Here is a 14,226-nt window from a genome sequence, read left to right as displayed (position 1 = left end):
AGAGTCTGTTTTTTCGTTGATTCTTTCCAGTGTGACAAATAGTTATCTTTTTTTTTTCTCATAATTTGATTGGGCCTAATTTTGTTTGTGAACAGAGCCCCAGAACCAGCTCTCTCTTGGGTGAAATGTGCGGCTATTTCTTCTTTTAGGTGGTTGTAGAATTTAACAGCTCTCTTCTGGATTTTGATAACTAGTGGGTATAGTCTTATTTCTGGTCTGCTTGCATTGTTTGGGGGGTTTGAGTTGTATAGTTTTTTTGCAGAATTCTGCATACAAAGTCTCAATTGGGTGTTTGTCCCACTTTGTGAATTCTGGGTTGGTGAACGGAGGCCAAACCTCACAACCAACGAGTTCTATAACTGATTTGGAGTATTTTTAGCCAGATCTCAATTGGGATGTCGAGGCCCTTCTAGCCTCGTCTCTTAGATCACTCACAGCTTTGTGGATGTTACCTGTTGGTTAGGTCGAGGTAGGTATAGTTAGTTGTCATAGTTCTATAGTTTCCAGGGCAACGGTGTCTAGATGGAATTAGTATTTGTGTTAACTATGGAAACTGGACTTTTTTTGGGGAACACCATTATTTACTGTCAGGGCCCAGGTCTCTCTTTCTTTCTCTCTCTCTCTCTCTATATATATATATATATATATAATACTGTTGAAGTCGGATGTTTACATCCACTTAGGTTGGAGTCATTAAAACTCATTTTTCAACCACTCCACAAATTTATTGTTAACAAACTGTAGTTTTGGCAAGTCAGTTAGGACATCTACTTTGTGCATGACACAAGTCATTTTTCCAACAATAGTTTACAGATTATTTCACGTATAATTCACTGTTTCACCATTCCAGTGGGTCAGAAGTTTACATACACTGAGTTGACTGTGCCTTTAAACAGCTTGGAAAATTCCAGAAAATGATGTCAAGGCTTTAGAAGCTTCTGATAGGATAATTGATATCATTTGAGTCAATTGGAGGTGTACCTGTGGATGTAATTCAAGGTCTACCTTCAAACTCTGTGCCTCTTTGCTTAACGTCCTGGGAAAATCAAAAGAAATCAGCCAAGACCTCAGAAAAATAAATCAGGTTTTGGTTCATCCTTGGGAGCAATTTCCAAATGCCTGAAGGTACCACGTTCATCTGTCCAAACAATAGTACGCAAGTATAAACACCATGGGACCAAGCAGTCGTCATACCGCTCAGGAAGGAGATGCGCTCTGTCTCCTAGAGATGAACGTACTTTGGTGCAAAAAGTGCAAATCAATCCCAGAACAACAGCAAAGGACCCTGTGAAGATGCTGGAGGAAACAGGTATAAAAGTATCTATATCCACAGTTAAACGAGTCCTATATTGACATAACCTGAAAGGCCGCTCAGCAAGGAAGAAGCCACTGCTCCAAAACCGCCATAAAAAGACTAAAAACTTCCGACTTCAACTGTGTGTGTGTGTGTGTGTGTGTGTGTGTGTGTGTGAAATGTGAAATAAATAATTCTCACCACTATTATTCTGTGTGTGTGTGAATTTTTATTTGTGTGTGTGTTTGTGTGTGTCAACTGTATATATATATATGTGTGTGTGTGTGTGTGTGTGTGTGTGTGTGTGTGTGTGTGTGTGTGTGTGTGTGTGTGTGTGTATATACTGATATATGTATACTCACATATATACTGAGCAAAAATCTAAATCAACATGCAACATTTTCAAAGATTTTACTGAGTGTCAGTTCATATATGGAAATCAGTCAATTTAATTAAATTCATTAGGCTCTGAGCTATGAATGTGTTTATCTACCCCCCCCACACACAGCACCTGTCCACCTTCATGATGGACAAGGCCAGTCTTCTTCCTGTTTGTTATCTAACCCTCTCCCCCCCCCCCCACACACAGCACCTGTCCACCTTCATGATGGACAATGCCAGTCTTCTTCCTGTTTGTTATCTAACCCTCTTCCCCCCACACACAGCACCTGTCCACCTTCATGATGGACAAGACAGAGTCCATTGCTACAGTGGACGATGCCATTAAGAAACTGGTGCTGCTGGACTCCAAAGAGAAGATCTGGACCCAGGAGATGCTGCTTCAGGTCAGCGACAAGGCTGTACGGCTACTGGATGTTGATACACAGGTAAGCCTTACACACACACACACACACACACACACACACACACACACACACACACACACACACACACACACACACACACACACACACACACACGGGTAAGACTGTGAAGCAAGCGTGAGGGATATGCACATTCCTAACGTAGGAAAACAGTTGCTGGGCAACAACATATCCTGTAGGTAAAGAACATTGTACGTTCCATTCCAGCTACACAGCGACTGGAACGAGCTGCAACAAACGCTCAACTTCGGCCTCACTCCCCCTCCACTATCTGAGATATCTACTGCAGCCCTCATCCTCCACATACAACACCCGTTCTGCCAGTCACATTCTGTTAACGTCCCCAAAGCACACACATCCCTGGGTCGCTCCTCTTTTCAGTTCGCTGCAGCTAGCGACTGGAACGACCTGCAACAAACACTCAAACTGGACAGTTTTATCTCCATCTCTTCATTCAAAGACTCAATCATGGACTCTTACTGACAGTTGTGGCTGCTTTGTGTGATGTATTGTTGTCTTTACCTTCTTGACCTTTGTGCTGTTGTCTTGTGCCCAATAATGTTTGTACCATGTTGTGTTGCTACCATGTTGTTGTCATGTTGCGTTGCTACCATGTTGTTGTCATGTTGCGTTGCTACCATGTTGTTGTCATGTTGCGTTGCTACCATGTTGTTGCCATGTTGCGTTGCTGCCATGTTGTTGTCATGTTGCGTTGCTACCATGTTGTTGTCATGTTGCGTTGCTACCATGTTGTTGTCATGTTGTGTTGCTACCATGTTGTTGTCATGTTGTGTTGCTACCATGTTGTTGTCATGTTGTGTTGCTGCCATGTTGTTGTTGTGTTGCGACCATTCTGTGTTGTCATGTGTTGCTGACTTGCTATGTTGTCGTCTTAGGTCTCCTATGTAGTGTTGTGTTGTCTCTCTTGTTGTGATGTGTGTTGTGTCCTATATTTTAATCCCAGGCCCTCGTCCCCGCAGGAGGCCTTTTGGTAGGCCGCTATTATAAATAAGAAATTGTTCTTAACTGACCTGGTTAAATAAAAAAAATGTTAAAAGGCACTGATTTTAATACCAACCAGACCTGTGCTATTAGTTTTTATCCTGACCTATGTAGTTATATATGTATAGTATATTCAGTGGTGACCTGCCTTTCTGGGCTAAATATAATATTGAGTTAAAGTCACCTACAAACATACAAGATAAAGTCACATGCAAACATCGTATCGGTTTTGTTTTCTTGAGTAAATTATTTTCAATCCTTGTCATACGAAGGGATATTATAGATAAAAGTAAGGCAGCTCCAGAGTGCAGGCGCCTCAGCTCAGTGCTTTCTGTGGTGGTGGAGAAACCAGCCGAAAATACAGAGAGCAGGGGTTGGTCATGTTCTCTAGTTACGCCGTGATTGGCTCAGTGTTCTGTCACTCATGGGGGACACTGCGTCACCTCAGAATCTACAGGGAGAGCTAGGCAGTTCAAGCCCGCTTGGGTGTTGCCATAGCGTTACATGAGAAGTGCCCATCCAAGAAGGCTCAAGGTCATTGGCCACAGATAAAATGATGTCACATCATGTGATATCTACAGGTAGCTTTGATTGGACTGATCATGTCAACATCATACTTTCATAATCTTAGCTACCAGTCATCATGAATCACGTCGTCAATCTACTGGCAAATGCTTTTCAAACCTTGTCATATAAACAGAGATTATAGATAAAACGTATCGGTTCTCATCTGCCATTGGACATAGACATTACACAACAAGTTGGAAATCGGCAATTCAACAATGAGTGGTTTGGAAGGAATCAGTGGCTAACTGCAAGCGTTGCAAATTAAATCCCTGTTTTGCTTCTGCCTGCTATTTGGTGGAGAGGGTGCGTGTTCCACGTCTGTGTTTTAAGGGTCTCTTTTTCCACGCTTAACATGATAAACATGCACATGCAACACCACGGGCCAGATAAGGTTGAATACATTGGCCATGCTGTCAATCTAGCATGACTTCTGCCCCATTCAAAACAACAGGAAACTTGGACCTGGGAAATCTCATACTTCAGTGAGTTCAGGAAAACTGGGAACTCGGAGGGAAACGAGTTCTGACTGGGAAAATACGCTTTGAACGGTCATCCAACTCGGTACTCTGGCCTCTTTCTAGAGCTCTGACTTGAAGATAATGTCCTACGGAGTGCTGTACTTGTGATAATGTCCTACATAGTGCTGTAGTTGTGATAATGTCCTACATAGTGCTGTAGTTGTGATAATGTCCTACGTAGTGCTGTAGTTGTGATAATGTCCTACGTAGTGCTGTAGTTGTGATACTGTCCTACGTAGTGCTGTAGTTGTGATAATGTCCTACATAGTGCTGTAGTTGTGATAATGTCCTACGTAGTGCTGTAGTTGTGATACTGTCCTACGTAGTGCTGTAGTTGTGATACTGTCCTACGTAGTGCTGTAGTTGTGATAATGTCCTACGTAGTGCTGTAGTTGTGATAATGTCCTACGGAGTGCTGTAGTTGTGATACTGTCCTACGTAGTGCTGTAGTTGTGATAATGTCCTACTGAGTGCTGTACTTGTGATAATGTCATACGCAGTGCTGTACTTGTGATAATGTCATACGCAGTGCTGTACTTGTGATAATGTCCTACATAGTGCTGTACTTGTGATAATGTCCTACGTAGTGCTGTAGTTGTGATAATGTCCTACGTAGTGCTGTAGTTGTGATAATGTCCTACGTAGTGCTGTAGTTGTGATAATGTCCTACGTAGTGCTGTAGTTATGCCAGTCCTTGTCTACAGTGTTTCTCGTTATTTGATGTCACAAACATCACAGTCCTCTGTTATGTGGACATGTCTTTTCTGAGCCACAGATCTGTCGACCTTTAGACCTTTATGGTGAGATAACTGATGACACATTTGATATGGAATAACCTTTCTCATTCTCCCTCCCTCCCTTCTCTCTCTCTCTCTCTCTCTCTCTCTCATTCCCTTCCTCACTCATTCTCTCTCTCTCTCTCTCCTTCCCTTCCTCACTCATTTTCTCTCTCTCTCTCTCTCTCTCTCTCTCTCTCTCTCTCTCTCTCTCTCTCTCTCTCTCTCTCTCTCTCTCTCACCTTCCCTTCCTCACTCTCTCCCTCTCTCTCCCTCTCTCTCTCCTTCTCCCTCTCTCTCTCCTTCTCCCTCCACCTCCTTCCCCCTCCACCTCCTTCCTCACTCACTCTCTCCTTCTCCCTCCACCTCCTTCTCCCTCCACCTCCTTCTCCCTCCACCTCCTTCCTCCCTCTCTCTCTCCTTCTCCCTCCACCTCCTTCTCCCTCCACCTCCTTCTCCCTCCACCTCCTTCTCCCTCCACCTCCTTCTCCCTCCACCTCCTTCTCCCTCCTTCTCCTTCTCCCTCCACCTCCTTCTCCCTCCACCTCCTTCCTCACTCACTCTCTCCTTCTCCCTCCACCTCCTTCTCCCTCCACCTCCTTCCTCCCTCTCTCTCCTTCTCCCTCCACCTCCTTCTCCCTCCACCTCCTTCTCCCTCCCTCCTCGCCACCCTCACAGGAAGAGTTGGAGAACTTCCCCCTGCCTACGATCCACCACTGCCAGACAGTGTTGAATCAGACCAGGTATCCATCCGTCCTTCTGCTGGTGTGTCAAGACACTGAACAGCACAGACCCGACATACACTTCTTCCACTGCGACGAGGTGGAGGTGGGTCACCGTTATCTCTATGCAGTACAAACATTATCCAGGCTGGGAAGCAAAAGTCTCCATTGAAGTCTAAAGAAAACAGAGCTAAAGTGTGGCTGTTTTATATTTATTAACAGATAATTAATATGTCCAACAATAATACATCCTCCAAGTCTTCCTTCTCCAAGACAATTTTTAATAATCTAATAATAATAATATATAATAATAATAGTAATATATAATAATAATAATATATAATATAATAAAGTTAAATATATAATAATAATATAATAATAATAATAATATATAATATAATAATAATAATATAATAATATATAATAAATAATAATAATATATAATAATATAAATAATAATAATAATAATAATAATATATAATAATAATATATATAATAATATATAATATAAATATTTATCATATATAATAATATAAATAATAATATATGTAATAATAATATAATAACAATATATAATATAATAATAATATATAATATAATAATATATAATATATAATAATATATAATATATAATAATAATATAGTAATAATAATAATATATAATATAATAATAATATATAATATAATAATAATAATCTCTAGTCTTTTGTCTCTGTCCCCTACAGGCAGAGATGGTCCATGCAGACATCGACAGCGCTCTTGGGGACAGCAAACATGGGAAGAAGATACGACCACAGACCTTGAAGTAAGAACCCTTACCTCTTAAAGAGGCCTGACGTCTCTTTTAAAAACATGTTGTGTGTGTGGGGGGTGGGGCGTATAGTATAGGGATATTTCCATTCTTATGGAGGGGCCCTGATTTATAATGGGGGTGCCCAGCTCCCCTTAACTCCTCTCCTCCTCTCAGGGTGAACCAGGAGAAGATGAAGCACCACAGAGAGTCCATCATCCCCCCCTCCTCGGCCCCCAAGGGCTCGGCCCCTTCAGTCAAGGGCCGTGTGGCTGCCATGAACATGCAGGGTAAGAGTAGACACACTGATACACACACACACACACACACACACACACACACACACACAGTGATACACACAGTGGTACACACACTGGTACACACACTGGTACACACACACACACACTGATACACACACGGATACACACACGGATACACACACACACACGGATACGCAAAACACACACACACACACACTGATACACACGCGCGCGCGCGCACACACACGCACTGATACACACGCGCGCGCACACACACACGCACACTGATACACACGCACGCGCACACACACACACTGATACACACACACACACACACTAATATACACACACTGATACTCACACTGATATACACATACATACACACACTGATACACACACACACTGATACACACACACACACTGATACACACACACACACACTGATACACACACACACACTGATACACACGCGCGCACACACACACACACACACACACACACACACACACACACACACACACACTGATACACACACACACACACACACACACACACTGATACACACACACACACTGATACACACACACACACTGATACACACACACACACACACACACACTGATACACACTGATACACACAGTGATAAACACACTGATACACACAGTGATACACACTCATACACACACACTGGTACACACACACACACACTGGTACACACACACACACACTGGTACACACACACACACACTGGTACACACACACACACTGGTACACACACACACACTGATACACACACACACACACACACACACACACACACACACACACACACACACACACACACACACACACACACACACACACACACACTGTCTCTGGCCCAACCCAGTGGTTTCTGGGACCTTGAATGTATTCACATTTGGTGAAGGGTGTATGGTCATATCAGTATGGTCATATCAGTATGGTCATATCACACACACACACACACACACACACACACACACACACACACACGCTGACACACACACACTGATACTCTCAAACACACACACGCTGATACATACACACTGATACTCTCACACACACACACACACACACACACACACACACACAACAACGTCAACAACAATAACTGTTATGATTATTTCAGATGTGGAGAGGCGAGGTTCGGCCCAGCAGGACCCAGAGTCCCATGAGAAGCTGGCCCAGCGCATTGAGAAGGACGTGGTGCGTTACACTCTTACTTATGAAATACTAATATAGTACTATAATTAATACTATTAATTGATTGGATTTAAAATGCTTTTTCATGATGCTAAAAGCGCTTTACAAGATTTAAAACAAGATGGAAAACAAGATGGAAAACAAGATTTAAAACAAGATGGAAAACAAGATGGAAAACAAGATTTAAAACAAGATGGAAAACAAGATGGAAAACAAGATGGCCGCCCTGTTTCTAGCTCCTATCCAACTTCGCAGTTTTTTTTGCTTTTTAAATTTTTGTTATTTCTTACATTATTTTCCCTGACTTGGATCCTTTGTTTAGACACTCTGATGACCCATTCATCCCTGGTGCTACACCAACAGTATCACTACTTGCACATCATCATCTGCTCATCTATCACTCCAGTGTTAATCTGCTAAATTGTAATTACTCCGCTACTATGGTCTATTTATTGCCTTACCTCCACACGCCATTTGCACACACGGTATATAGACTTTTTTTTCTATTGTGTTATTGACTGTATGTTTGTTTATGTGTAACTCTGTGTTGTTGTTTTGTGTCGCACTGCTTTGCTTTATCTTGGCCAGATCGCAGTTGTAAATGAGAACTTGTTCTCAACTAGCTTATCTGGTTAAATAAAGGTGAAATAAAAAATCAATCAAAGTCGCCAGAGAAGTGGGGTCCTAGTCAGACTCAGGAGGCGAGCAAACCATCCACCGCTTCTGACTTTATTACACATTAACGCTCAGTCCCTGGACTGAGTAGGTGAGCTCAGGGCGAGGATCACCTTCCAGAGAGACGTCAGGGGACTGTAACATACTCTGTTTCAAGGAATCATGGCTCTCACCGGATATATTGTCCCCGTCCATATAGCCAGCGGGGTTCTCCAGGACAAACCCAATATGGATGTATGTCTCATGATTGTGGCAGGAACTCGAGACATTTTTTGTCTCCCGATCTGGAATAATTCACCATCAAATGCTGACCGCATTACCTCCCGCAGATAATTTGCTGACCGCATTACCTCCCGCAGATCATTTGCTGACTGCATTACCTCCCCCAGAAAATCTGTTGACCGCATTACCTCCCCCAGATAATTTGCTGACCGCATTACCTCCCGCAGATAATTTGCTGACCGCATTACCTCCCGCAGATAATTTGATTCATTTATTTTCAGTGTCGTGTATATTCCTCCCAAAGCCGACACCACGACGGCTCCCAAGGAACTACACTGAAAGCGCATATTCTGAGACCGCATTTTCATTCTGGCTGGGAAAGTTAATAAAGGAAATCTGAGGAAAACGCTACTTGTGCAACACGCAAGGAGAACATTCTTGACCATTGTTACTCTCCCTTCAGTGACAGCAACAAGTCCCTCCCCCATCCTCCCGTTGGGAGATCAGACCACACCTCCATCCTGCTACTCCCCACCTATAGGCAGAAACTTAAGCAAGAAGCAACCCATGGTAAGGACTGTAAAAACGTCGGCGTGACACATCGGAAATCCACACTTAAAGACTGTTTTGATCACGCGGACTGGGAAATGTTCGGGTTCGCCTCTGGGAGTAGTATCAACATATACGCTGACTCGTTGACTGAGTTCATCAGGAAGTGTATAGAGGATGTTGTTCCTACTGTGATGATTAAAATGTATCCAAACCAAAATCTGTGGAAAAACATGGAAAAGCAAACCACCACATTTAACCACGGCATGGTGGGAACATGGACGTGTACAAACAGACCAGCTATGACCCCCATAAGGCAATCAAAGAGGCAAAATCGACAGTACAGGGACAAAGTGGAGTCGCATTTTCAACGGCTCAGACACGAGGTTGGCATTTATTGTCAAGAATCTTGCCTTGGAGGTCACTAGCGAGCACAGCCACAAAGTCATAAACTAACCTTAACCACACTGCTAACCCTAATGCCTTAACCTTAACCACACTGCTAACCTTAACCCTAACCTTAACCACACTGCTAACCCTAATGCCTAACCTTAACCACACTGCTAACCCTAATGCCTAACCTTAACCACACTGCTAATCCTAATGCCTAACCTTAACCACACTGCTAACCCTAATGCCTAATGCCTAATGCCTAACCTTAACCATACTGCTAACCCTAATGCCTAACCTTAACCACACTGCTAACCCTAATGACTAACTTTAACCACACTGCTAACCCTAATGCCTAACTTTAACCACACTGCTAACCCTAATGCCTAACCTTAACCACACTGCTAACCCTAATGCCTAACCCTAACCACACTGCTAACCCTAATGCCTAACCTTAACCACACTGCTAACCCTAATGCCTAACCCTAACCACACACACATGCAATTGTTTACATTGAGCCGCCGACATGGGCCCACGCAGACCGGCTGGCTGTTTACGGATATATTCAATCTCTCCCTATCCCAGTCTGCTGTCCCTACATGCTTCAAGATGTCCACCATTGTTCCTGTAGCCAAGAAAGCTAATGTAACAACTAACTGACTATCGCCCCGTAGCACCTCACTTCTGTCATCGTGAAGTGCTTTGAGAGGCTAGTTAAGGATCATATAACCTCTATCTTACCTGACACACTAGACCCACTTCAATTTGTATACCACCACAACAGATCCACGGACAACGCAATTGCCATCGCCCTCCACACTGCCCTTCCCCATCTGGACAAGAGGAATACCTATGTAAGAATGCTGTTCATCGTCATCATACAGCTCAGCCTTCAACACCATATATTACCCTCCAGGCTCATCACTAAGGGCCCTGCGTCTGAACCGTGCCCTGTGCACCTGGGTCCTGAACTTCCTGACGGGCCGCCCCCAAGGTTGGTGAAGGTGAAAGGTACACTGATCATCAACACCGGTGGCCCCACAAGGGTGCGTGCTCAGCCCCATCCTGTACTCCCTGTTCACCCTGCGTGGCCACACACACACACACACACGTCTCCAACTGAATCCAATTAAAGTTTATTGACGACACAACACTGGCCTGATTACCCCGACAAGGACAAAACAGCCCACAACGAGGAGGAGGTTAGATCCTTGGTTCCAAGGAAAATAACCTCTCCGCACAACGTCAACAAAACTAAGATGTTGATCGTGGACAACAGCAGACAGCAGAGAGAGCACATCCCAATCCACATCAACAGGGTTGCAATATACTGTATTCTAGTCCGGGTTCATCCTATATAACTACTACTGTCCACTTCATATGTTTGTACTGTATTCTTGTTTTTTTTTACTTTTAGGTTGTGTGTATTGTTATTGTATTGCTATAGATATTTAATGCACTGTTGGAACTAGCAACATAAGCATTTCTCTGTGCCTGCGATAACATATGGAACACCAACCCGTTCCACTTTTGTCTTTCTCTCCTCTCTCTGTCTCTCTCTCTGTCTCTCTGTCTCTCATCTCTCTCTCTCTCTCTCTCTGTCTCTCATCTCTCTCTCTCTCTCTGTCTCATCTCTCTCTCTCTCTGTCTCATCTCTCTCTCTGTCTCATCCCTCTCGTCCCTATTTCTCTGTCTCTCATCCCTCTCGTCCCTATTTCTCTCTCTCTCTGTCTCTCTCTGTCTCTCTCTCTGTCTCTCTCTCTGTCTCTCTCTCTCTCTCTCTCTGTGTTTCCCTGACAGCAAATCCTGAACTGTTCCCTGGATGACATAGAGTTCTTTGTGGCTCGGCTGCAGAAGGCTGCGGAGGCGTTCTCTCAGCTCAACCAGCGCAACAAGAGTAAGAAGATGAAGAAGAAAGGCCCAGCAGGTCTGTCTCTTCTTCTGGTCACGTGACAATTATGACACATATTGTCCACTGGTACTTTCTATGTTCTCTTGAATCTGCTTATATATATCTTCTTATATATATATATATATACACACACACACACAACAGTATGTATGAGTGGATTCGTCTGTTACAATGACATTCTAGATGGTTCTGTGCTTTTTTGGCCACATTCTGCGGAAGGTCCTTTCCTGTTACAACATGACAATGCCACCGTGCACAAAGAGAGGTCCATACAGCCAGATCCCATACCCTTATATCCATACAGATGGTCTGTCTGTCTGTCTCTCTCGCTGTCTCTCTGTCTGTCTGTCTGTCTGTCTCTCTGTCTCTCTCTGTCTGTCGCTCTCTCTGTCTGTCGCTCTGTCTGTCTGTCGCTCTGTCTGTCTGTCGCTCTGTCTGTCTGTCGCTCTGTCTGTCTGTCGCTCTGTCTGTCTGTCGCTCTGTCTGTCTGCCGCTCTGTCTGTCTGCCGCTCTCTGTCTGCCGCCCTGTCTGTCTGTCAGTCTGTCTGTCGCTCTCTCTGTCTGTCTGTCTGTCGCTCTCTCTGTCTGTCTGTCTGTCGCATTCTCTGTCTGTCTGTCTGTCGCTCTCTCTCCTGTCTGTCTGTCGCTCTCTCCTGTCTGTCTGTCGCTCTCTCTGTCTGTCTGTCGCTCTCTCTGTCTGTCTGTCTGTCGCTCTCTCTGTCTGTCTGTCTGTCGCTCTCTCTGTCTGTCTGTCTGTCGCTCTCTCTGTCTGTCTGTCTCTGTCTCTCTCGCTCTCTCTCGGTCTTTCTCTCAGTTCAACTAAGGGCTTTATTGGGATGGGAAATGTATGTTTAAAATGACAAAGCAAGTGAAATAGATAATAAACAAAAGCTAAATAAACAATAAAAAATGAACGGTAAACATTACACTCAAAAGTTCCAAAGTGATAAAGATATTTCCAATGTCATATTGTGTCTGTATACAGTGTTGTAACGATGTACAAATAGTTAAAGTAAAATGAACCTCTCTCTTTGTCTGTGTGCTTGTTGACAGAGGGAATGCTGACCCTGAGAGCTAGGCCCCCCTCTGAGGCAGAGTTCATTGATAGCCTACAGAAACTTAAGCTGGCTTTCAACCTACTGGTGAGTTGAGTTCCCCCTATACACTGCACCTCGGTACTCTACCAGGGGCACCTCGGTACTCTACCAGGGGCACCTCGGTACTCTACCAGGGGCACCTCGGTACTCTACCAGGGGCACCTCGGTACTCTACCAGGGGCACCTCGGTACTCTACCAGGGGCACCTCGGTACACTACCAGGGGCACCTCGGTACTCTACCAGGGGCACCTCGGTACTCTACCAGGGGCACCTCGGTACTCTACCAGGGGCACCTCGGTACTCTACCAGGGGCACCTCGGTACTCTACCAGGGGCACCTCGGTACTCTACCAGGGGCCCCTCGGTACTCTACCAGGGGCCCCTCGGTACTCTACCAGGGGCACCTCGGTACTCTACCAGGGGCACCTCGGTACTCTACCAGGGGCACCTCGGTACTCTACCAGGGGCCCCTCGGTACTCTACCAGGGGCACCTCGGTACTCTACCAGGGACACCTCGGTACTCTACCAGGGGCCCATTTAGAAGGACACAACGTTGTGGAATGTTCAGAATGTTCTGATAGACATATATATTGTAGAAAAAAACAGTAATCCCATCGGCTCTATTGATGACATCGGCAAAGTTCCAAAATGGTAGCCTACAGAGCTGTGGTCAACTGTGTCTACAGTATGTGTGTCACTCTGCCCCCTGCAGGCCAAACTGAAGAAACACATCCAGAACCCCAGCGCTTCTGAACTGGTGCACTTCCTCTTCGGGCCCCTGGACCTGGTAAGAACGTGACTGACACACACACACACACACACACACACACACACACACACACACACACACACACACACACACACACACACACACACACACACACACACACACACACACACACACAATCCTTCCATGGCAGTAACCAGACCAGAGTAACACACACACACACACACACACACACACACACACACACAATCCTTCCATGGCAGTAACCAGACCAGAGTAACACACACACACACACACACACACAATCCTTCCATGGCAGTAACCAGACCAGGGCAATGCATACACACACACACAATCCTTCCATTGCACTAACCAGACCAGAGTCACACACACACACACAATCCTTCCATTGCACTAACCAGACCAGTGTAACACACACACCCTCCCAACCCTGGAATGATACTAACCAGACCAGAATAGTGTGGTTTAACTCAGCTTCATAATGATTAATAAGCATAGTGTAGGACAGATTTACCCTTCCTCTCTCATTCATCCAACAACGCTGTCCTGGATACGGCCCTGGATGCGGCCCTGGATGCGGCCCTGGATGCAGCCCTGGATGCGGCCCTGGATGCGGCCCTGGATGCGGCCCTGGATGCGGCCCTGGATGCGGC

General features: G+C 44.8%; 1 protein-coding gene across 1 annotated transcript in view; it reads left to right on the top strand.

The window, feature by feature from the left end:
• The window catches only part of eps8l2 (EPS8 signaling adaptor L2), a 110,264-nt gene that overhangs the window by 80,358 nt on the left and 15,680 nt on the right, over nt 1–14,226 (top strand). Inside the window, exons 5-12 of the mRNA XM_064990327.1 lie at nt 1,960–2,121; nt 5,660–5,809; nt 6,429–6,508; nt 6,671–6,783; nt 7,905–7,981; nt 11,616–11,742; nt 12,781–12,869; nt 13,538–13,612. Coding sequence (XP_064846399.1) covers nt 1,960–2,121; nt 5,660–5,809; nt 6,429–6,508; nt 6,671–6,783; nt 7,905–7,981; nt 11,616–11,742; nt 12,781–12,869; nt 13,538–13,612 — 873 coding nt within the window. The remainder of the gene's footprint in view (nt 1–1,959; nt 2,122–5,659; nt 5,810–6,428; nt 6,509–6,670; nt 6,784–7,904; nt 7,982–11,615; nt 11,743–12,780; nt 12,870–13,537; nt 13,613–14,226) is intronic.

This window comes from Oncorhynchus masou, chromosome 15 (genome assembly GCF_036934945.1).
Source record: "Oncorhynchus masou masou isolate Uvic2021 chromosome 15, UVic_Omas_1.1, whole genome shotgun sequence".
Lineage (NCBI taxonomy): Eukaryota > Metazoa > Chordata > Actinopteri > Salmoniformes > Salmonidae > Oncorhynchus > Oncorhynchus masou.
The sequence above is the reverse complement of the archived record's forward strand: the minus strand, read 5'-3'. Positions and strand labels throughout refer to the sequence as shown.